General features: G+C 33.0%; 1 protein-coding gene across 1 annotated transcript; it reads right to left on the bottom strand.

Moving 5' to 3' along the window:
* Nucleotides 1–751: 751 nt before the first annotated feature.
* Nucleotides 752–16056, bottom strand: LOC145576495 (vacuolar protein sorting-associated protein 32 homolog 2-like). Its single transcript, XM_081634248.1, has 7 exons — nucleotides 15651–16056; nucleotides 9432–9531; nucleotides 7883–7968; nucleotides 7533–7624; nucleotides 5429–5543; nucleotides 5132–5327; nucleotides 752–1065 (listed from the first exon to the last, which is right to left on the bottom strand). The coding sequence occupies exons 1-6, from the start codon at nucleotides 15723–15725 to the stop codon at nucleotides 5136–5138; spliced, it is 660 nt and encodes a 219-aa protein (XP_081490374.1). The 5' UTR covers nucleotides 15726–16056; the 3' UTR covers nucleotides 752–1065; nucleotides 5132–5135.
* Between the last annotated feature and the right edge of the window lie 9951 nt (nucleotides 16057–26007).

Genomic DNA, 26007 nt, shown 5'->3' with positions numbered 1-26007 from the left:
TTCTTATAGGTGGTAAACCTTTATTTCAACTAATTTGTTCATTTATTCATTCAAGAGCAAAAATTTGTTCATTTACCTATGCTACCTTCTTCCTTAAATTGCCAAAATAATGTGTTATAAATAAATAAATAAATAAAATTGGAGGAAATATATTGAAATGATCCAGTCTACTAGGAGTGTCTAAGCTTCTAATGTATTGTTAGCAAAACATTTATTTACAGTTACTTTCTAATTGTGGATGCCAAATATCTTACTCGTAGTTGGTTCAAGTCCAGGGGAAGTATTCGAATCCTGTCACATCATTGCTCTTTGGTTCTCACTACACTAAAATGTCGGCATCCTAATTGAGTAAACACAGGTGGGAAATATTAAAGAAAATATGGTATGTTCTGAAATTGGTGGTTGCTAGAGCAAGATGTTGTGGCTCATTGGTTGTGCAGGTAGAAGAGGTCACTTGACATGGCAGGGGAAATCGAAGGTGATAGGAAATCCCTATTAGCTGGGAATTGTTGTCAGATAATCATTTAGAATATTATGAGCAAACTACGCTAAGTTGAGATTATCAATGTCAATTTTGTGTAATATACTATCAACATGAATTTAAGATTTAAACAGGAGTACTCTGATTCCAGAATAATAGAATATGGCCTGTTAGGGTCCACAAAAGTTACTCTATTTCTTCAAGTAATGGTATATTGGTATGAGCAGAGAAGCAGCAAGATATTAAAAGGGTTGTAAATGCTCGGCGAAGAGTCTGAAGACTTGTGTTATCCATTTTACATCTGTGGAGTGTTGCTTAGTTAGAGTCTTACAGAATAACAGTCAGAAATTACAATGTAAGAAAATCTGAAATTTACACTGAGAATAGGGTACAATCAAGATGATGTTTTCCCAAGAGGAAACACGGTCTATTAACATCACGCAACCTACACAGCACAATTTATTACCAAAAGATCAAAGATTGGGTAATATGTGCCTGCAAAGTTGCCACACAGCAATAATAAGCTTATTATACAGCTACATCGACGTTAAGACCACCACCTCCTGCCTTCTAGCACTGACAATCTGCATTTAAATCACTAGGTCAATATTGGCTTCAACTTGAGCAAGGATATTGTAAACTTCAGTAACAACAAATAAACCTGTGTTTCAAGCAATTATATTTCCTACCAAAACAGTTTTTATTTTTTTTTATTTTTTTATTTTTTTGGGGGGGGGGGTGGTTTACAAGATGATATTCAAGAATAGGTGGAACACGCTCTAATTCAGGGACAATTCTGATGAAGAACAAGAACAGTGTTATCAGAATTGACGCAATGCCACTATACAGCTTACAGTACACATAGTAGTAGTACAAGACAACTCATACAACAATAGACCCACATGATATTTTAGAAAAACAACTCAACATATTCACATCTCTTGTCTGAATTAGTTTTACCTTTTTGTGATTGTCCTAAATGAATTAATTTTCTTCACCATCAATGAAGAAAGAACAAGGCAACTCAACTATCTAGGCAAGCAAGAAGGACAATACTAAGGCTATAAGCTCAGGAGAAGGCAGATGATTCAAAGGGTTAGTGGGATTGTATTTTACTGTTAAATCCAAAAACCAAGGTAAGCAATATGAAAGGGGTAGTACAATTTGCAAATTTTCCTAGTAACCTAAAGAATGCATGGAACGAAAACCTAATCAGCAACTCTTCTCTTCATAGTTTTACTTTAAAAAATTAATTCACCTGAAGGAACCTTCACAGCTGCATCTGCTCATTGATAAAAATTGAAAGATTATACTGGCAACATCCACGTGATTGATCAAACATCCTCTGGCATCTACACCATCCTCCTCCTTCCACTAGCCACCAGTTACCCACGACAAACTACTATCCAAGTACCACAGGTTGGGATCAACACATAAACATTGATTTCTGGTTATGGTTTGCAACCTTTTTCATGAGACATTTTCCAAAATCTCTCACTTACTAAACTCACCAATCACTTTGATAAATGTAATTCCTCTCCAACAACATAGCTCTCTCTCAACTTTGTAAAAATCAGCAAAGCTCATTGATAACAGACCATAACATCCACTTGCCTTGAGGTAATATAGCAAAGTTATCGTCATCCTTATGCAAGGAATAATTGATCACAAAATAAAAAGATTTAATGCTAATGAGATGCAATCTCCAACTTGTTTATATTGAGCAAAATTTTTACTGATGCTAATTTTCTGATCTCACAATAACTTTCAGAGCTAAACCTTTCTGAAATTTTCTATACTTCATTAGTTTGTTAAGGTAACAGTAATAATTCTTTTGCTGCAGATTTGAAATTTAGATTAAACACTTACAAGCATTTTAGTCAAGGAAAGTCCCTGGCAAGTGGCAATGGCAGCATTTGACAAGAGTGTAATTTCTTACTATGGTCATTGAACGAAACCAGTCTCAATCAAGACCTATCTTTCCGTCTCTAAGCCTTTGCTTTATTGACACTTTGTAGGGTGGTGTTTATGAGTTGGAAGGTTATGTATCGAGGTGAGGTTTCGTTATGACGATGGAGATACAAAAAGGAGAGAAATTCAAGAGTGAGCCTTTTGTAGGTTAAGGCATGAAGCTCAAGCCAATTGGGCATTTTGGTTTGGAAGAATAATTATCTCAGACCATTCTATACCCCCAAGGCTTCGGCTACCCCATAATTATAAAACTCGGTTGGCGTAATTCTCTTTCTACTTATCCTTTGGTAATTAGCCAAGCATTCCGAGTTATTTAAAGAAATACCTATGGTGTCCACTTGTGAGGTGTTGATAGGAGTGGACGATTGGGGGTCCTAAGGTTGGAGGAAGAGGTATTTCTTGGTTGGTTCCTTCTAGACACGATTAAGCAATTTCAATTTCAGCAAACTGCCATACAAACACCACAAAGATTATGCAATCACAACCCAAGCAAGGCTCACAATAATCTAAGTCCACAACCACAACAACATCCTCAAAAAACCTCCCACATACCACATTTTCACTCCCAAAGAGAGTAGTTAGCAACAATTTCCTTCAATCTACTTCAACAATTCATCAATTTAAAATGCATCTCAAAAACCTCAATTGTCTACAAACCCTAATTTCAAAATTGAATTGAGGGTTCCTTTGAAGATTGATTTTCAAGCAAATTGGGTTTAGTATGAGCAACAAGCAAGCATCAAGGAAGCTAGGAAAGTTCATTTGTGGATAAACCACCCACGGTATAAATTTTCCTACTCTCTCAACCTTGCTACTATTTTCATAGATGCCTCTTGCTGAATTGTTAATGAAGAAGTTAATTAATTGTTGAATTAATGTTGACATTGATGATGTTGTGGTTGTGAAATGATATTGTGAATTTTGATAGGTCGTTGTAAAAATGAGTTAATTTTGTGAATTTTGATAGGTTGTAGTTGTAAAAATGTAATGTTCAAATGTCAGATAAAAACCCAACAAAATTAGTAATACCGCCAGTTAAAGCAAATAACACTCATTATTGCCGCTGATCCAGATACTATGTCTTCTTTTAGAGTTGGGAGCCTTCAAATCCCTGCCCTTAGTTAATTAGTTATTATTTGGCAGAATTAATTGAAATCTTCTTTACTACTGGTTCATGGGTGGTTCTGATTTCAGGTTTTAGTCATGGATTGTGTCTTTATTCAGTCAAAAGCTCACTTACCCACACTGATAAAAAGGACAGTGAAGATGTAATCAGATTTGTAATGGAAACTAAAGAGTAATAATCAATTATTAATTCTTCTATGCTCCAAAAACTTGAACGAAATAAGAGGTATTTACATAAAGTTGAAAGTGCACCGGCCAAACACACGTGATTAATTTTATTGTGCCTTGTTCTACCCTAGAGAATGTTCTCCAGGGACTTTTGCTCACTAGTACTATAATCCAGTACAAAAAATGTCAAAGCTCTCTGCAGATGAGCTTCAACTTTTTATATACTAGCTGAAGTAACAGAAGCTAGTAGAATTAGATCCAAACAACACCGAATTACTAAGAGTGCTAAGAGGAAGAAAATGAAGAATAATGATGGCAAAAAGAGGAGTTTATAATATTATGTTTAGGTTCACAACAAAAATAACAAAATAGTGGCAAGGTGTGATAATGCGTGAGCCCAAATTAATTGAGAGTTGCACCGTCAAAAATAATCCAAGTTCACATTATATGGTCCAATCTGAAGCCATCAGGGAATAGCTGAGGATTGACAATTTCAAAATACTACCCTGTTTGTTATTAGTTGACACATTTTGACTTTAGCACTATCACACACCTCCCTTTGACCATATTTTGTGATTTATATGTGAATAAAAATATAGTCAAGTGAGATCTTGTTAGATTCGTCACGATGTATATTTTCCAAATATCAACTTTTTATAATTTTTGTTTATCGCTAATTAAAGATATGAATTATTGAATTTGTGCATTGGCAAACGTGACTAAAGAAACGTACCAACTAAAAAGAAACGGTGGAAGTATAATTTAGCTTCTCAATCTTCTTTTACCAGCTCGAGTGGCACAAACGTCCACAAATATTTAGGAGGACCCTTTTTAAAGTACAACTCTACCATCTGTACAAACTATCTCTTGCACTACCAATTCATATTGCCCTATCATAAGGATAGAGACACATAGTAATAAGTAATAACTGAAACTATATAGCACATAAAAATTAAAAACAAAGACATAGGATAGGTGAACAAAAAATGGCAATAACTTACAATATAAATATGAAAACTCAACAAAACAAGTTAACAGCTGAAAGATAATTTGTAAAAACTAAAAAACAATAAGTGGTCTTAAACCAAGACACAAACTAAGGACCTTAGCCTCAGAGTTCGTCACTTCTTGGATGGTTAATATGTTTATACTTCAATCTTAGTACTTCATAATCAAACATGTACTTCTAATTGGTGAATATGTTCAGAATTTTTCCTGATACATTATGGATAAGATATCCAGCTCATAGAAAAAGGGACTAAAAAAAGGAAGCTTAAGGATTTTCAACTTAGTTTTGAACATAGTCTTGCACAAGATAAGAATAATTTAAATTCACACCCTCACATCAACCCAGCAAATCTATTGATACAAGGGAGGGACGCTAACCTGTTTAAAGTGCCATCTCTGCTTGCAATGCCTCGAGCTCTTCCTCTTCAGCAGTTTTCTTCTGAGGTGTAGGGCGTACAGGTTGTTTTCCATCTGAAACATACACCGGCGCAGCAGGAGCAGTTGTAGCTGGCTGTAGAAGTTGCTCCTCCAATTCAGCACCTTCTAGCTCTTCAAGCTCGGCTTCTAATTCATCCTTCAAGAATGGGGGGTGGGGTGAAAAGAGAACAATTTGATGTCAAGACAATGCCATTAAAATTCTCATTAAAAAAAGATAGGATAAAATAAAGATTGTACCTCATCAAAATCAGCTGCAGCACCAATTGGAGCAGAGAGAGCTTCCTGTATTTGTTTTAAGTTCTCTGTCTGCTCATTAATCTCATCCATAGTTTGATCCACATTATCAATGTTTCTGGGAAAAAATTTCAGAAATCTTAGGGTAGAATTCTTTTAATCACCTAAGTTCAAACGCATATCATGCTCTCTTCTTTCAATTATTCACAAACTTTCACATCTTATTAAAATGTGTGTACATTGTATAATTAGTTAAAAGTATATTACTCTCTATAACAATAAATTTTTCCAAGCCACAGACATTACCAACATTATTTTATAAGGAATTTTACTCATTTTAAGCATGCCCCTTACTACTTGTCCCAAGTAAGCCAAATCCTGAAACAAGTTCTCAAAAGAGCAAAGAGTAATACTTCCATCATTTTTTTAATCGCAACGTTCGAAATTTAACACTATTCAGTATTCACACACACACACTCCCTTGCTCGTGTTTTGTGATTAAAGCCATGGGAAAAAAATATAGTCATATGGGATTGTGTTAAATTCATCCCGAAATGAACTTTTATTTTATCAGCTATTTATAATTTTTACTACAACACAACCTAAGATATTTAAATTATAAATTGTGCATTGGCAGGCGTGAATTCCAAACGTTGCGAATAAAAAATAAATAAAAAAAATGGAGGAAGTACATAACAGTAAAATGAATAAATAATAAAAGAACTAGAGTTAAGTATAATACAGGGGACTCAATTCTTGCAAAATGTGGGAAAAGGGGACTCTATTTATTTTATAGAGGAAAAGGGGACTAGGGTTAAATTTCTGGTGTTAGGGGGTATTTTCAGGTGACTTAACTCACCTTTAGCCCAAGAAAAATTAAGTCCCCTCATTATTGCCTTGATTATACCAGACAAATTCAATCCCTTCATTAATAATTTCTGCTGATTGTTTTGAAAATATGGTTGTTTGAAATTAAGAAAGTACAACAACAATACAAAAGCTTTGTTCTTGAAATTTTTTTAATGTTTGTTATCCAAAAAAAAAAAAAAAAAATTCTTTCAATAATTTTTTAATGTTCTTCATCTTTCTGGTTTGTAGCTTATTTGTCTTGCATTTGTAGTAGAAGCACACATCGTAATTTTAGTGAAGGCTTGTAGGGCCCTAAATTTTTTTTTTTTTTAAAAAAAAAAAATCGATAAGCCTAGTGTATATTGCAACAGAAGGTCATTAAGGAGAGTTTCTAAGAAAGTCAAGCATCCTTTTATGAGATTTCTAATATGCCCAAACTATAAACAAGTGGATGGGTGTAATTATATTAGGTGGTAGGTTGGTTGACAGTCCACGTGAGTTAGAGTTAGTTTATGAGATGGTCATGATTTTAATTAAAGAGAAATGTGGAGTTAGAAGGTCGAGGATGTAATGAAGATGATGAAGAAAATAAACATTCAAAGTATTGTAATTTTATGCTTTATTTTTGTTCCAAAAAGAGGAAGGAACTCTTTTTTTTATTGGTCTTAAATTAAAATATTTACCAAAAAAAAAAAAAAACAAAAAAAAAAAACATACTCCTTTTTTTTAGTTGACCAAAGTGACTCAATTGTTTAACCAAGGGGACTCAATTCTTTAACCAAGGGGACTCAATTCTTTCCCTTATTTAATTAGAACCCACCGAAAACCCAAACCCATTCTAGCCCAGTCCCTTTTCTCTATATAAAATAAATAGAGTCCCCTTTCCCCACATTTTGCAAGAATTAAGTCCCTTGTTTTATACTTAACTCAAAAGAACTAAGATGGCCAAAAAAATTGGTTCAATAGAGTGGGTTTGTCATCTGTGCCTTCTATGATAATTTATACTTTCAAATTACGATAACACTATCAAATTTTACTAGTCTAGATAAGCTGGTATCAAAAACTTGAATGAACAGTCTACAACATACTTTACCCAAGCTGATAATTTGTAATAAAGCTTCTTGGGATCGAAAATATGAGTGGCTAGACCATAATATCGTGGGTAATAAACCAGGGTTTTAGCACTTAGAAACACATCCAATCCACATTTAAAAGTAGACCCACGTTAATTCGACAGCAAATTTAAGGGAATACTTACGTTGCCTTTTGCATGGCCTTCATAGCTGAGGCACCAGACCTTAATGCATCAACAGTCTCTGTTGTTGCTTTTGCCCCTTCAAGCAATATCATCTGCAAGCCAACAGAAGCGACAAGAAGAAAACAAAGAAGTGATAAATATATATTTCCCATTAAAATAATATACTTATGAACCAGACGCACCCAAACAAGGGAGAAAGGGAAGTGATAAACCCAGGATGCCTCAATGCAATGCACAAATAAAAGTACACTACTGTTAAACAGCTACATCACAGATTTATTTCATTAAAAAAAAAAAAAAGCATAGACACTACTGAACTATGTCACATGCACTGAAGTCAATTGAGCAACCTGATCATGAATTCGTAGCTGCATATTTCCAAGCTGTTCTACTTGTTGTTCATATAGCCTTTTCCTCTTCAGACATGTTATAGCAGCTTCACAGAAAAACAGTAACGGGATCAGCACATTGTATATTTCAAGGAAAACAATAACATAAGTTTAAAAAAAAAAAAAAGGATTGAAAGTTAATGAAAGGATATGTGCTTGAACTCCAAAATCACCTAGACATGGCATACTGGCGGTATGATGGCAGACTAGCAGTATGGCCAGTAGTCCAGTACCATTCTAAAAAACATGTATATAAAGACATTCTTAATGCAAACTCAAACATTAGGATGTTGGAGGGAAACCCTGCCCAATTCCTGGATTTCAACTACACTACAGGCATCGCAGAACAGGCTAGTACATTGATACTACATAAATTAAAAATAAAAATTAAAAAAAGGGTAATGATATATGTAGCCCTTAGGACTATATATAAGCATTAAATATCCTAAAATGGAATTAAGTTGAGAATTTATGACAAAATTACGCGTAGTTCGGTGTAATTAATGTTAATTTATCCTCAATATTTCTTTTTTAACTTCTTTTAGGGCTATATTTATCATTTTCCTTAAAAAAAAAAAAGGGAAAAGATCCAAGTCAACTAAGGGGGCATTTGGTTTAGAGTTCAAAAAAGGGAAAGGCAATAAATTACTCTACTTCCCTTTTACGTTGTTTGTTCGTCCAATTTAACCATCTATCATACCAACGAACCGAACCCCTAAACCACCCCCACTGACAATCCCACCACCGTAATCCATCCTATCCCACCCGAATCCACCACCCAACCACCCGAAACCAAACTCCAACCACCTAAACCACCTCACTACCACCAAAAAAAAATCCAACACCATCAAACTCCATCTACATCCTCCCAAAAAGTACCAACCCTAGAAATAATTTTTAAACATAAATACAAAAAAAATGGGAAAATTACCTTTTTATATTATTAAATATGGTATTGTATGGTCAAATTCGACCATGATAACTCCAGATCTGAAGTTTTCATGTTTGAATTTGACCTTATAATCTTCTAAAGTAGCCCTTTAGATGAGATAATAAATAAGTGAGAGGAAGGTGTTAGCGGTGACGTGGGGGCAGCGGCAAGAAGAGGTTGGTAACAGCAGGAAGAGGGTCATGGCAGTGGCTGCTGAAAGGGGGGTAAAGGTGGCGATGGGAGGAACGGATCAGCAATGATTCATAAGTATGAGGGTAGTTGATGGAGCACAGATGAGAAGAGGAAGGTTTGTACGTAACTAAATATCACCCAAACAGCACATTACATGTTACATCAAAGGGCATCACTTTCTTTTCATCCTCCATCCCTTTCTTGATTCCATTCCTTTTACCCTGTGCAAACCAAATACCCCTTACATTTGACACACATCTATAATGAACTATATATGTATAAATTATTTAAGTTGGAAGAGTATGGCAACAAATCATGGAAGTATAGCAAATGATCAATATAGATTATACAATATCACACAAGATAGCACCAAAATCTAAAAAATACCGCGTTTATTCTTTGCTCTAGTGAATTCCTTAGCCTTTTCTACCTCAGCAGCAGCCTTTTTCAAAAGCACCTGCTCCTTTTTCTCCAACATTTCAAGAGTCTGCACATCACACAAAATTGTATAAACCCTATAAGTACAATGAAACAAGAACATATTTTATTTAAGAATACCACCAATGTAGATATGTAGTAAATAGAAAAATTTTAAATGACCAATATAATAAATTATACTCCATCGTTCATTAGAATCAAAGGCCTCAATATTCTATACCTAATTTCAAAAGTATATATCGAAAACCATAAACAAATGATTTTGGAATCAATTGTGAATAAAATTATATGGGCCAACAAATTCAACCTTCCTATTCACATAATTATCAGGCATATTAGTAAACCCAAAATAGCAAGACAGTGATACATTAAGATAGCATTGAAGTGTTTCTGAAAAACCACACCTAGGTACTCAAAAGGTGTTTGGCCAAATGCTTTGAAGGAAACTAATATTTATCTGCTGGCATTAGAACTCTAACTATACCATTGGGCATCACCAAGACAACAATTCAATGGGTGATGGCTGACAATTGAATCTTTTTTTAAAGTTCCAGATTTGTCTTACTAGAGCAGCTCATTAACTTCATCACTGCATGACTATCTTGAGAAAAAGCTATTTGCATAATTGTCAAGTTGTTTAGAATAATTTGTTAAATATAATTGTAAGTAGTACATGCATAGCAGGCCATGTCAGTATATTACTAAGACTTCAGTACAGGGTCAAGAAATTTTAGATTAGTAAAGGTGGATATACATCATTTAACATGTTTATATCTCTGGAGCATTTCAATAGCCAAAATTAGCAACTTAAGTGATGCAGTAGCACCCATGGATCCCTTTAGTTCAATCTAGCATATGAACTGAATTCCAGATGGTGGCATTTAGCTCTAAAACAAGTACTTAAAAAGGCTAATATAAGCTTATGATGTGGCTTAGGTGCATTGAGAATTAATCATGACCTAAGAGAATGCATTGGAGCTTAATGAGGTTACTTTGAAGGCAACAAGTAAATTGAAAGTGAGAATGACACGGAATGCAAGTGCTTGGTTGTTACTCCCTTCAAATTTAAATAAGTGAAATGTTTCTCTTGTGCACGTATGCCAATGTAAAACTTTGACTGATAATAACTTTATTAATCCCCGAGTAAAAATTATGAATAACAATAAACTATTCATTGAGACGATTTCAACAAATACCCACAAAATTATGTTTCTTATGTATAAATCACAAACATTAGTCAAAGTGAATTAGATGAATAGTGCAAAAGGTCAAAACGTTTAACTTTTTAAATATAGAGGGAGTTGTTAATGAGTCAAATTTGGACAGCAATATCTTCTTCATTACAAATCATTTCAGAGAGATTCCAATTGGAGATAAAAGTAGAGTTCGTCAGAAGCTTATATCTGACTTCAAACAATCAAGAAATGACAGTTTGAAATTGAGCTGCTGAAACTGCCAGCACAAATGGCCAACCCTCAATATATTCCTCCTTCCCTTATTATGTCACCTCTCCTCTTTCACCTCAACCATTTCAAATCTAACTATTCCACCCTCCTCTCATCTTATCGTCGACACTATTCATCAGCAAACAGCAGTGTCCAGAGATCTCTCCGGTCATAAAATTTACTCAGCCGGTTAAGCTACTTGGACTTAAATTTCTCTTAGAGTATGCTTGGGAAAATTACTACTCAAATAGCAAGGAAGCAAAAGTTACTACTAAGTAGCAATCTCTTAATAAAAAGGCCTTTTCTAGCTGTCTCTTCAATTTCTATTCATTTAAGCTAAAACCTATTTCCTAGTGTAAATAAAAGGTTCCCTTCACACTTTAACACACATCAAGCCCAATAAATAGCCTGCCGTGGAACAAGGGAAACATAGTTTGCTTCTGTAAGATTTAGATTTAGATATCAATCAAATGTATAATCCCGCAGCAAAAAGTTTCTTTTAAGTATCAACTCCTGACTAATCATTATCCAAATTTCAGATTGAGGTGCAAAATCAGCAGATGTAAACTTCCTCTTTCAATGTCAAACACCATTGCCACCAACTAATGCTTGAAAGGATTACGTATGTGCTAGCAAGTTTATAATTAACGACAATTAACAATAATCGAAGAACGAAACCAAGTAAAACAAAGAACAAGAACGAATTTACCGTGGGAACCCGAGTGCCGGGAGAAAACCCACCAATGATGATTACAAGCTCTCAATACACCATGAAAGCTCACACCTCTCTTAATTCACTCTCTTAAACCCTAAGAAGATGAACTAATCTCAAGAGGCTTTTTCTCTCTCTTAAATCTAACATCATAACCTAATAAATGACATACATGAGTATATATAGTCTAAGAGTATACTCCCTCTGTCCCGGTTTACTTGCAACATTTTGACTGGACACGCTTGCCGATCCACATGTTTGACCATTGATATCTTTTACTATATATTTAAATAAGTTATAAAAAGTTTATTTTAAGAAACTATACATTAAAATAGACCCAACAACATCTTACATAATTACATTGACTTTCATATAATAACTAAAAAAGATGGTAAAAATGAGTTGTGTGAATAGTGTAAAAAGTCAAACCGTTGCGAGTGATTTGGGACGGAGGGAGTAAAATGCAATCCAAGGGCTAAGATTAAAACGCAGCAAACATCGAGCAAATCAGCGGCCGGAATAGAGCGCAGGTAGTTCGACCTTACGTACCCTGAGTTCGGTCGAACTTGGGGTGGTATGGTCGAACTTCTTGGAGGTGTGACCACACCTGCTCTAGAAATGAAAATGCTGCAGGTTCTGTCTCTTTTGCCTCTTTCTCTTTTCCAACTAAGAGTGTACCATCACTTCCTTTCAACCGAGGAAGCAACAACCCACACTTCCTTTCTACTAAGGAAGCAAAATCGAGGTCTCATCCAACCCCGAATCATCATCACAAGCAATGGAATTTTTCTTTGTTCTCCAAGCACTCCTACCATACTCCCACCCGAATTTGACACCATTCATGACAACATACAAGCTTTTGGCCTTTCGCTTTGTTTGTGGAACATTCCGACCATGCTCCCACCCAAACACAACACCCTTGTGCTCATTCTTCACACACAAAACATCCTTGTGTGTCTTCTTCACATCACTCACAACATCCTTGTGAGCATCCTTCTCTTGGCTCGTTTCAACAAACGACACCATCTTCAAAGAATCACATCCCCCTTTCAACACCTACATATGTGTTCCCCGAGGTGTATAGGGAGCCATTCAATGTCCCATGAGATTTAACAAGAGCTCCCTTGACAATCCTCCATGATCCCCTCTCAAACACAACTTTGTAGTCGACTTTGTCGAGTTTACTAACGGAAATCAAGCTTTTCTTCAACCTTGGGATGTACATGACATCCTTCGACTCCAACAAGCCACCATTCATGAGTTTCACACTTACATCTCCACTCCCCATTACTTCGACACATTCACCATTTGCAAGGTGAACATCCTCGAGCTTTTCGGACTTGAACCTCCGAAACAACTCCTTACATGGAGTGGAATGAATCGAAGATTCGGAATCAAGAACTCAAGCATCCACGGAGCACTCCGTGCTTACACACAAAGCATCCGAATCATACTCCGTCACCGAGTTTGTGGATGCATTCTCATCCTCATCACTCCCTTCAATCTTGCCCTTCCCCTTCTTCTTAATCTTGGGGCAACTTCTCTTCCCATGCCCCTCACCGCCACATCCCCAACACAACACATTGGCATTCGATCTTCTCATCCCTCTACTCTTCGACCTCCCATGATAACTAGCACTCCCACCTTATTGTCTTCCCCTTCCCCTACTCTCAAACGCATATGCCTCACCGGATGACTCCCCGGATTCTCTTCTTCGAGTGCTCTCACTCAAAATCAAATCCCTCATATTATCACTCTTTAGCTTCGTCTTCCCCGAAGAGTTGCTAATAGCGGCCACCACCATTTCCCACGACGTAGGCAAGGAGGACAACAAAATCAATGCCTTCACCTCATCATTGAACTTAATCTCCACCGAAGACAATTGGCTCAATATCGAATTGAACTCATTCGTGTGTTCCGCGGCCGAGCTACCATCGCTAATCTTCAAATCAAACAATCGGCGCATCAAGTAAACCTTGTTCACCGCCGAGGGCTTTTCATACATACTTGATAGAGTTTTGATCAAACCCGTCGTTGTCTTCTCATCCTTGACATTGTAGGCAACATTTCTAGACAATGACAATCTCACTACTCCAAGTACCTTGCGATCCAAGACCTTCCAATCCTCCTCCAACATACCGGAGGGTTTCATTTCCTCAAGAGGTTGATAAAGATCCCTTTGGTGCAAATAATCCTCTATTTGCATTTTCCAAAACCCAAAATCTTTTCCATCAAACTTCTCAATCCTTACTTTCCCGTCTTCCATTGTTAATCAATCCGAAAATTCAAGATTTCAAATTCCAATATCAAACAATTGAAATTCCAACAAACCACTCAAATTTTGAACACCAACAACACCAAAAAAAATTGAAACTTTAACACTAAAGAATCAAATTTTGGATTTTCAATCACAAACAACAAGCAATTCCACACAAACTAATCTAAAATACCACCAAATTAACCTGGCTCTGATACCAATTGAAAGGATTACGTATGTGCTAGCAAGTTTATGATTAATGACAATTAACAATAATCGAAAAACGAAACCAAGTAAAACAAAGAATAAGAACGAATTTACCGTGGGAACCCGAGTGTCGGGAGAAAACCCACCAATGATGATTACAAGCTCTCAATACACCATGAAAGCTCACACCTCTCTTAATTCACTCTCTTAAACCCTAAGAAGATAAACTAATCTCAAGAGTCTTTTTCTCTCTCTTAAATCTAACATCATAACCTAATAAATGACATACATGAGTATATATAGTCTAAGAGTAAAATACAATCCAAGGGCTAAGATTAAAACGCAGCAAACATCGAGCAAATCAGCGGCCGCAACAGAGCGCAGGTAGTCTCGTGCGCTCGGTCGAACTTCTTGAAGGTGTGACCACACATGCTATAGAAATGAAAATGCTGCAGGTTCTGTCTCTTTTGCCTCTTTTTTACCAGGTTCACCCGAACATCTCACAAGTTTGGTCGAACCTCGACGGCAAAACAACTTCTTTGCAATTCACCTTATGCCTTCATACTCTTGAACCACTCTCCACACATTTCAAAACCCAACAATGCTTGTCTCTACATTTCCACCATTTGTGGCTCATGCCATATTCTCACCAAGACCTAAAACACAACTCCACCCTAATCTGATTTGTGTATGCAATAATCGGTTCCTAGTGTAATACAAAGGGTTAAGCATGGACTCGAAAGTGGCGGGATTTTGTTCATGATGACAAAGGTACATAACTATTTTTCATTTCCAGGCCTTCGAGTGAAAAATCTAATTATTTGACAGTTTGACACAGATAAGTATATAACATCTCTTGTTCTTTTTTCCCTAAGATATTGCAAAGCAAACAACTTATTAGGAGTTATTACCTTAAATCCACCTCACTTTCTGTAATTAATTTGACTGGGTGTTGAAATAAAAGTGAGGATTAGTTACCTCATTCACAAAATTATTTACAAAAACTTGTACATCAAATTGGTTTGTAAACTCATAATTGTTGCTCAACTTTATAAGTTGCTAAGAATTAAACCAAAACAGAAATTCCCATCGGAACAGTCTACGTTCCTCTAACCGCCCCACGCCTTGTTAATCCAGAGAATGAATCAACTCCACTTACAATACAACTCACAGAAGTACAATATCTCAGGACAATCAACTCAACGCATCGAATCAATAAAAACATGACGCCCGATTGCAACAAACAATTTATGCTTACAGAAAACTTGTTGACTCATTCACATCCTCAAAAAAACAACCAACAAATGAACAATAAATAGTAATAAAATCTAAACACACTTGATATTAATCCAATAAAAGTATCATATATTTCAGCGGTAAAATACCAAAATCAAACACCCATCTCATCAATCAACAGAAGAAAAACAATGAAAAGATTCATCAATTGCAAGAGATCGAAATTAAAAAAAATAAAAAAAAAAATTTGCATAAATGAAATTAATTAATTAAACAAAAAAAAAAAAAAAAAAAAAAACATAAGAACAAACCTCACTCAATTTATCCAAAGTAGCAACAGCACTCGTTGTACCCTCCTTAGGTTTGCCGAAAATCCTCGTAAACATGATTAATTAATGGGGTTTGATCCCTAAAAATCAACGAAGAAAACCCAGAAAAAGGAGAACAAGATTTAAAGCGGGAGGAAACCGCGTAAATTGGGAAAATGGGGTATGATGAGAAAAAATTGATTGATTTGATCAATTAAGCAAATTTCTCTGATAATATGAATCTTGAAATGGTAGCAAAAGATATTTGAAGAGAAGGTTTGAGAGGAATTTCAATGGAGGAAAGTGGTATAATTTGGGGTATTGGTTGGCTAACCAAAGCTAAAAGCAAAGTATGAGAGTATTTAAGAGAAGGGAGTTTTATTTCTCTTTTTAATTATTCATTCATTGTCAATTTGTCATCGCTCGGCGTAAAATAACAAAACGAAGCAAATGAGAAATTTCTAAAACTAGACTAGATAGTAGATACTTGTTTTGCCAGGGCTGCTACAATGATTTTAGGAGTCCTGTTCTAAATTAAAAAAGGGGCTCTTAATAATTTTAAAATTATACTCCATATAATTTTTTTATCTACTATTTAGATGATGCACAATTTTCCTATACATTACATAATGAAAATGCGTTCCTATAGCAATTATATACGAATTATTTATTTCACCAAAAAAATCATTAGAAGTATTTAGAGAGTGAGAATTAACTTCAAGTGGTTAGAGCTCCCCTTCCGATTTCAGGGAATGTTGGGATTGATTCTTACCCCCCTGCGGCTCTGTAAACACCCTAAAAAAAGAAAATATACGAAGAATTTAATCACGCAAAACCAAATTCAGATATTTTATTCAAGTTGATAATAGCAACTAAATATAACTCAAAACTTATATATATCAACTTAACTCAATCTTATGGACTTATTCTAATACTCGTCTCTCTAATTTGCTTCAGAAGATTTTAATCTTCAGAAAAAAAAATGCATCAATTAAAGAAACTACTTCGTATTGACATCATCAAAACTAGAAAAATTATAAATAAAATAAAATAAAATTACCTAAAATCAAACAAAGGATGGGCAAAGAAGGAATAATTCAAATCAGTAATTCACTAATTCCCAATTCATTTTTGTTTAATTGTGTATCAATTAGGAATTTGGCTACAACGACTATAAATATATATTTCTTTTCCATTGAAAATTCTTGAATGGAGAAATAAGCAATACGAGTATATTTTCCATGAAATTAAATTGATGTAATTATGATAATAGTAATTTGAATTGATGGAAGAATATAGAAAGTTGTAGAAATTAATATGAAAGCTAGAATTAAGGCTGGAAAATTGGCAATTGTTAATATGTTGGATTGCTTAGTGTTAGAAAAAAAAAAAGAATTTTTACAACTTAAAAAAAAAAATAGGAAAAATAAAATGAAAATGGACCCTCTCGAAATTGGGGCCATGTGCAAGAGGGCTTGTTGCACTTGCTCTTCTACGGCTATATCGCCATGCATCTGTGTTAATGTACGGGATATATATAATACACATCATATAATCATATCATATCACTAATATCCTTTCAAAAAAAAAATATCAATAATATCCTTGATTAGATACTTGTTCCATCATATCATATGTGTTAGTATCCTGGCTGCAGCAATATTTTGCTTACATACAATTCAAATTTTAACAAGCAAAGCTTGGTAGTTGGTGGGAATTCACATTGTGAGTTTGAGGTTATGAGTTCGAACCCCACTAACTACAAAATGCTTGAAAGTAGGGAAATTTCCTTACCTCTCCCTCTACTTTCAAGTAATGACCTGCAGAGCTGGGCTGGCCAGTAGGGTTTTTCATCAATATAATTATCACATCACATCACTATTAAATAAAGTCAGTCTCGTACTCAGGCCACGAGAAAACAGCACTTGACATTATCACACATTTGAAGTCAGGTAAGCGACTTTTGCATAAATTTTTTAAGATAAAAATGTTGTATCGAGTTTTATTATCGATATACTTCTAATATTTCTTATATACAAAATTAATCCTAACTTTTAATAAATATCCTATAACTCAGTTCTATTTCTATCATAAAATTCGTTAAAAAGTTCTTTAAAACAAGATCCATTTATAATATATTTAATTTATTTTTAAAAATAATAATAATTAGTATAAATAATTATGTCTTAATCAATAAAAATAATTTAAGTTCAGTAAAAGTAATTTAAGTTCGATAAAAATTTTATCATAATTCAGGCATCGCCCTGGCACAAAAATAGTGTATGTATCATATTACTAATACATAAAGCCGGTCTCCCAGCGAGGTCCGAGGCAGCGACACTTGACATTCCAGTTTTTCGCCAAGTGTCACGCCACGTAGGCGAAAAATAGTTATTATTGTGACACATATGATGCTAAGTAAACGATTTTGGATAGATTTTTTAAGATAAAAATGTTGTATATAGTTTTATTATCAATAGAATTCTAATATTTCATATATACAAAATTAATCATAACTTTTACTAAACTAGGGGATCCTACGCGCGCGATGCGCGCGGTATAGGTAGTGTTTCAAGTTGAGTCATTGCAGTTAGTCTTAATACCTTATGCATGTTTGCATATATTTTATTATAACTATTTGTACATATGCGGGCGATTAATATGTTGAATGTCATGTATCTTAGCAATGCTCTAAACTTTAGCAAATTACTTTAGAATTAGTGAATGAGTTCTTAAAAGTATCGAGTTCTAGACATGCAAATATTTGCTATATTTAAAGTACTGATTGAAATGGTTCAATTAGCAGGACATCACATGTTTATATTTTTCTTGTATTCATATAAGATACCAATACACCTCACTTTAAGTTTTAATCGGTTAAAGTTATGATCGTAATAATTACAGTAAATGTCATTTAACAGTGATTGCCTTGTAAATAATTTATTTTACAGAGTAAGTTGATATTATAAGTTAGTAATTTATTTTGTTAAAGTTACAAAAATAATGAAGTTATTTTCTTGAATCGGTAAAAAATGCAGTGGACAAAATGGACCAAGTAGCCTCAAAAACTAAGGGCCTGTTCTCATACGGTTATTTTCAGTTCAGTTTAGTTCAGCTCAGCTCTAATAAGTTCAATTCAGTTCAGCTCCTAATTTTCTTCTCTCATAAAATGTTCATTTCAGTTAAGTTCAGTTGAGCTCTAATAAGTTCAGTTCAGTTTACATATTAATGCTTTTGGAATCAACTAACATAGTGTGTCCTAAGTTGGTAGCAAGATCAGAAGGCTCCGAGAGCCCTAGATAAAGATTGAAATCTTGAACAAATCAAAACTCTTGTTCAATTCAGTTCAGCTCAGTTCAGTCAACGAGAACAGACCCTAAGTTAAGCGGAGAAATAAGGTCCAAGAATTAAAAACAATAGATTTTGAGTGATTGACTGTGTGAAATTGTCAATCAAGTTCATTCCTAATTCAAATTTCTACCTGGCTAGTCTTCAGTTCAAATGAGTAAAAACTTGGGCAATTATTGCTTGGACCTTAAGAGTCACCAAACTAACTAAACTATCTCAATGGCATTAATACCGCAATCTCTTGAATAACTTTCTGGTTATTGTATTTGACCAACCTTTGTCTTAGCTTCTAGTATTTTTATTTTATTTTATTTTATTTTTTTGTTAGAACTACTCATATGATCTTTCGGATTTCACTTTCATGAACTTTTTTAAATGAACCAATACCCTTGTAAACTTATATCAAAATCATGGACATCTGTTTTCTCTTACTGTCCGAAATATAACCGATTCACCAACCCACACTTGAGCCTGATTTCTCATATATGAAATTTCAGTTTCAGCACAGTTGCTTTTGCACTATATTGGACAAATGCTTGCTTCCATAGTTCCTTGTGCTTCATATAGGAAAGAATGTAAAATCAAAACCTCTCATAATCATACTTATGAAGGTTAGAACAATTAAAGCAACACTAAGTTGATTATACTGACAAGTGAGCAATTAAATTACCGCTAAAACCCATGTTGTGAAATTGATCAATAATAACAAATTAACAATAAAATAAAACATTAATTAGTCATAAACTATTCATAAAACATTAATGGGGGTATAAAGGTAATTAAACATTTTCAGGGTTAAAAATGTCCTAACACTATTCATAAGAGTATTTTCCCACTTTTTATAAGGTAGGGATATCCTATAACCCTGTTATATTCCATCACCAAATTTGTTTTAAAAAGTTCTTTAAAATAAGATTCATTTATAATATATTTAATTTATTTTAAAAATAATAGAGGATTAGTAAAAAAAAAAAATTAAGTTCAAAAGTACACTATTATCTTATTCCCTCCGTTTTTTAATACTAGCTTCATTTCTATTTTCTGTACTATTCATTTGTCCTACTTTAACTAATGTTTGTGATTAGTGCATAAAAAAAATATAGTCTTGTGGGTACTTGTTGGAATCGTCTCAATCAATAGATTATTAATTTTCAATCATTAGAATTTATATTTATTGACAATTAAAGATATTATTGATCAAAGATTATCATTGGCATATGTACCCAAGAGAAATAGAGCAAGTATTTAAAAATGGAGGGAGTATTAAATAAGTGATATGACATTATATGTCTAAATATCCTAAATTATCAAAAGGTTGTAGGACTGTATTTAACATTCAAGCAAAAAAGTTAATACTGAAATTTTATCAACAATTTGGGCATCGCCCGAGCACAATACTAGTATATATATAACGGGGAGTTTTTCCCGGGTTTTTAAAGAGTCACGTAAGATTTAAATTTCCTAACGTGTCATGTAGGATTATAAACTATAGTTATTGTCAATTAAATAAGAGATTTATAATTTCTTTTAAATTTAAATAATTTAAATGCCACATAAGCAAAAATGGTGAATGAGATTTTAAAATTTTAAATTAATTAAATATAGAATATTACATATAAAAAATATTTGTTTTAAAAAGAGATAAAGAAACGTGCATCACACAAGCTCCTTTATCTAGTCACTAATAAATAAAGTCGGATCTCGCAGCCAGGCCACGAGACAGCGATACTTGACATTCTATTTTTTCGTCAATTGTCGCGCCACGTAGGCGACAAATAGGTATTATTATTGTGACACATTTGATGCTAAGTAAATGGTTTTTGGATAAATTTTTTAAGATAAAAATGTTGTATAGAGTTTAATTATCAATTTACTTCTAATATTTCATTTATACAAAATTAATCATAACTTTTAATAAATATCCTATAACTCGGTTCTATTTCCATCATAAAATTCGTTTAAAAAGTTCGTTGAAATAAGATTTATTTATAATATATTTAATTTGTTTTTAAAAAATAGAAATCAGTAAAACCCGTTATAATCAGGTTGAAATAATTTAGTTTGGTATAAATACTTTCATACAGTAATTAATGGATTAAAATGTAATAAAAATAATTTCAAGTTAATAATAGATATTTATTTACATGCAAAATTACAAAAAGTACACTATTATTTAAATAAGTGATATGATATCGTATGTCTAATATTCTGCATTATCAAAAGGGACTATATAACTGCATTTAACATTAAAGCCAAAAAGTTTATCCTAGATTTTATCAACAATTCAGGCATCGATCGGGCACAAAACTAGTGTATATATATATATATATATATATATATATATATATATATATATATGAACATGTATGATACAGATTTCTCATAATAATTTTCTTCCTAAAATTAATTTCTCCTAAAATTAATTCAAGATTTCATTTTGAAAATCAAAATTTAACATTAAAAATTTCGTTTACAGAATTTCATTTTTCAAATTATTTTGTTTTGGTCATATTTTTTCACCATTTTTTTTATTTTATTTATTAATTATAATATTCATCTTAATAATGGTCATGTGTATTTCTTAAGATATTCTTTATATGATGTAATAACATTTTTTACCTGAAAACATAATGTACTTTATATGTGTTTGTAATATACAAAATATTATTTACACTATATAATGTCCATATATTCATCATTCTTTTATTATATCATATACTAATCTATATTAGATCTCTTAATAATTAATTTTAAATGTCCATATTCTTTGATGGTAATAGTATTGTACTTTTATTGTCACATAATGTTCATTACATGTTGTGAAATATCTTTCGAATTTTGACTTTTGATCAATCAAGGTAGATATATACAGAGGCGGACCTAGGAAGATATATGAGGTAGCACATGATACCCTTGGAAAAAAAAATTGGCCAGGCAAAAAAATTCAACCCGCATAAATTGTTTAAAAGATTTACTCTTTACATATGATTCATGTTGTAATCGTTGTTCTAGTGGTGTAAGACCATTCTCCTTTCATGCCCCGTTCTTTAGAGCTACTCTGCTCTAATCAAATCTGCTCTGCTCTGCTTTCAAATAATAATTAATAATAACAATAATAATAATTAATATTGTATTGATGATAATAATTGATGTGTTTAAAATAATAATAATAATTATTTATTTATTTATTATTATTAGCAAAATTATTATTATTTTTATTATTATTATTATTATAAAATATTGTATACCTACAAATTTTTTAAAGAAACCTATAAGTATTAAAAATATCAGATAGTACAAGGTAATAGACTTGGAATATTTGATAATTTTATTATTTACAATATCTCACTTCATAAATGAATTTTTTTTATAAAAGAAACCTATAAGTATTAAAATTATCAGATAGTACAAGGTAATAGACTTGGAATATTTGATAATTTTATTATTTACAATATCCCACTTCATAAATGAATTTTTTTATAAGAAAGTATTAAATGGGGATCCTTAAAAAAAACTAAAATACATATTTGACTTGTTTTTTTTATCATAGCTTTTTTCTATATAGAAATAAGAGATTTGACTTGTTTTTGTTAAGGAATATTACAATTTTTTTGGTAATGTGTAAGGAGGGTGTGCCCATCGTAGGGAATCATTCTCTTTTATGCCCATGACCCTTTAAAAGCCTAAGACTTTACACTTGTTAGGGTGTATTAGGATTTGAATTCCTGATTGTTTGGAAGACCTTTGAATTAGAGTTGATCCTATCATTATGCTTTTTTGTAAGAAACTAGTAAGGAGTCGCCAATGAGTTTTAGGAAAACTCATAAACCTCGTTCATGTCTTTCTCCCAAGTAGGGTTCAAGGGATATTTAGCATGAATAATAAGTTTACCCCATGCCCAAATTGGTCTACTTATACTAGAAATGAGTTCGGGAGCGAGGGTCCTAAAATAACGTTTCATAATTTCATCACCAAACAATATATGCAACGTGATACCTAAAACTAAGTTAGTTGATTTTATTTACAAGCACTAATCACGTAGGAATTATATTTCAAAGTCGTTATTCTTTATTTAATTCAAGTTCGTGAAAAAGAACGATAAATAAACAAGATTCGCCTTGATTTAGGTGATAAAACAACAATTAATTATTCAATTCTATTCTTTGATTAACAAAAGAATACTATGTGAAATAAATTAATTAAATTTTTTTTTAAAGTGATCAAACAACACTAATTAATCAATTAAAGTTATTTAAACAATAAAAGAAAAGTGATTTATCTAAGTGCTCAGGAAACTAACCGTTGTTCTTTTATGCTAAATCTCCATTTAATGCGTTTATGGACTTTTTTTCTTCTTCTTACCTCCAAGGACTTTAATGCATTCAATTAGGGTTGGAAAGTATTTGGGGAGAAATAAGAAAAGTAGTATGATAATAAGAGAAATTGAGAGATTAGGGATTCAAGAATACTAGGGTTTAGAATTCTAATTTTTTCTATCCTCTTAAGGGTTGAACGAAGACCCCTATTTATAGAAGTAGGAATCTAGGTTTAGGGTTTTAGATCCGCGGCGTCAGGTGGCGCGCGCAACTCTCGGAGTCGCGCTGGGTGCCACGCACATCTCAATGACTTGCGCGCGCCTGAGTTGCGCTCGGTGCGGTTTGCCTTATATGAAAACGCATTTTTAAAACTTCCATAACTTTTGATTGGGAAATTGGATTGAGGCGTGTGAGATATCATTGGAAAGATCTGAATGTCTACTTTCCAATTCCATTAGAATTAGGTTAAGATCTATTATGGATCAAAATATATGGTCGTTAGAGTGCAAGGGTGTCGGTTTTAGGGCCCGGTTTAGTGCTTTGATCATAAACTTCTTCGTTTTAACTCGGAATTGGGCTTATAATATACCTTTGGAAATCTCTTTGAAAGGGCTATCCATATGTATAGGCCTTGAATGGAAATTTGATGGTTGGTTTATCTGATTGGCTCGTTGTTTTATCAATGTAAGATCCATTGGATCCAATCATTGCATTTGACGCATTTGGGTCCGTTATTAATCAAGTTTAAACATGTATGAGCATTTTTTTAAGCCTAATTAGTAATAGGACAAGGCTCTAAGATAACTTGGTCTCAAATATAGGTTTTAACTTACTTCATAGTCATTTCGTAGTCCATAAACACTTCAACTTTGATCTAGCATGAAAAACGGGTTTTTGTAACATCATCGCACTTCCTGTCGGGACAGGAGGCCAAAAGTAGGTGTCTACATAATGTAAAAATGGTTGACTAAAATGAATTAAAAATTATCATTTCATATTTCAATATTCCGAACTACTATGGGTAGCACCTCTATTTTCCTATATAAAACAACATCTTAGCGTCATAATTTTCACACTCTAAATCAATCTCCTAAAATATTTTTCTCTTCATCTTTTCAATAGTTTGTTTGTCTATAACATCCATCATAGGTAAATATTTTAACACTCTATGTCATTAATTTTATCATTTATCCATTATTTTTTGATAATGTAGGAAAATATCCATTAATTTGATTTCATGAATATTACATTTGACCTAATGCAAGTAATATCGATGAAAATCTAAATTACAAGTAATATTTTAGAATCAGTTCATTTATTTCATGAGAATCCTTTTGATTATAATTTTGGTGCCAATTCAACATTAATGTCTATAATTTATGCATAAAAATGATTCCAAAGTGCTCTTTATCATAGTGTAATAGTTGGTAGGGTAACATGATCTGAAGAATTTATGGAGATATTGTTGGACATATGCTTGGAGATGAAAGAATTTGGATTTTTAAAGCTTAATTGGGATAGAATAGGGAGTACTTTAAACGTAAAAAGTGGAACGCAATTCAATATCAAACAAGTAACAAATCATTGGAATGACTTGAGGAATAAATTCAAAATTTGGACTGAGATGGAACTCAATTGGACTGACCTTACATTTGATCCTATTACCAGTTGTCTTCTAGTTGAACAAGATGATAAGTGGACGCTATTTGTGAAGGTATGGCATATATTTAACCAAGTTTCTTGCATTATTATCGGTACATTATTGGTAACTTTATTTAATTTATTTAATCTAAAATTAAATCTTGTTTTTGCAGAAACATAAAGATATACCTGGAATATTCCTTAAGAGACCATTACCTCATGTAGAGAAGATGCGAGCACTTTTTTCTTAAGAGACCAATACCTAATTTAAAGGCGACAATTGAAAATCCCTCATTATTTTGTGAAGTAGTTACCTAATTTAAAGGCGACATTTGAAGATCCAACCTAGCTTAAGAGGGTCTTAAATAATAATATCGGATTTATGATGTATCGGATTTAATTTTATCGTTTGTTTGAACTGGCAACATTTATGATCAAGTATTATTGTTTTGATCTAAAGAGGTGTTTCTAGGAAAACACAAAGTGAAGGAGTATGTTGTTGTAGGAATTGACAATACTATTTTTTATTCACTTAAATAATATATTGTGTTAGGAAATGATAATATAACTCTATCTTGAGAAATGCTACTATCCTAAAAGTTGTCAACCATGCAATATTTTCTTCGCAAAAGCATAAAGGTGGTTGAAAAATACAAGCACATTAACATATTTTCTAAGTTAACAATACTTGATGGTTCTAGTAAATGAATCAATGACAAGTTTTTAGGAAAGGAATTGACTTTATACTTGAAATTGATAACCGACAATTAATGACACATTGACCAAAGCCCTATTAATCCTTGGAAATGAATACCAACATGTATTTGCATGGTTGGCAACTTTTTCTTTATACATCAAGTAATGGTTTTTTTTTTAATTTAAAAAAAAAATACATACTCTGCATGGTGGACCGGTAAAAAAATTGAATGGAAGTATTGGTACTACAGTTATTTTAGAAGTATTAATCATCAAATTATAATGGGTTGACCCTGGTCCAATTCTTGACCATTCAACCCGTTGAGATAATCCATATGGAGCATCTGGTATGTTGCTTA

This window comes from Chenopodium album, chromosome 13 (assembly GCF_948465745.1).
Source record: "Chenopodium album chromosome 13, dcCheAlbu1.1, whole genome shotgun sequence".
Taxonomy (NCBI): domain Eukaryota; kingdom Viridiplantae; phylum Streptophyta; class Magnoliopsida; order Caryophyllales; family Amaranthaceae; genus Chenopodium; species Chenopodium album.
This window is presented reverse-complemented; position numbering and strand designations above follow the sequence as displayed.

Excerpts from the sequence above, each read along its gene's own strand:
- LOC145576495 (XM_081634248.1), bottom strand. The coding sequence starts at position 15,725 with ATGTTTACGAGGATTTTCGGCAAACCTAAGGAGGGTACAACGAGTGCT. Across the intron at positions 7,969-9,431 it reads TAGAGCAAAGAATAAACGCG|CTGCTATAACATGTCTGAAG; the intron begins GTATTTTTTAGA and ends TTTTCTGTGAAG. Across the intron at positions 7,625-7,882 it reads AGCTACGAATTCATGATCAG|ATGATATTGCTTGAAGGGGC; the intron begins GTTGCTCAATTG and ends GTTGGCTTGCAG.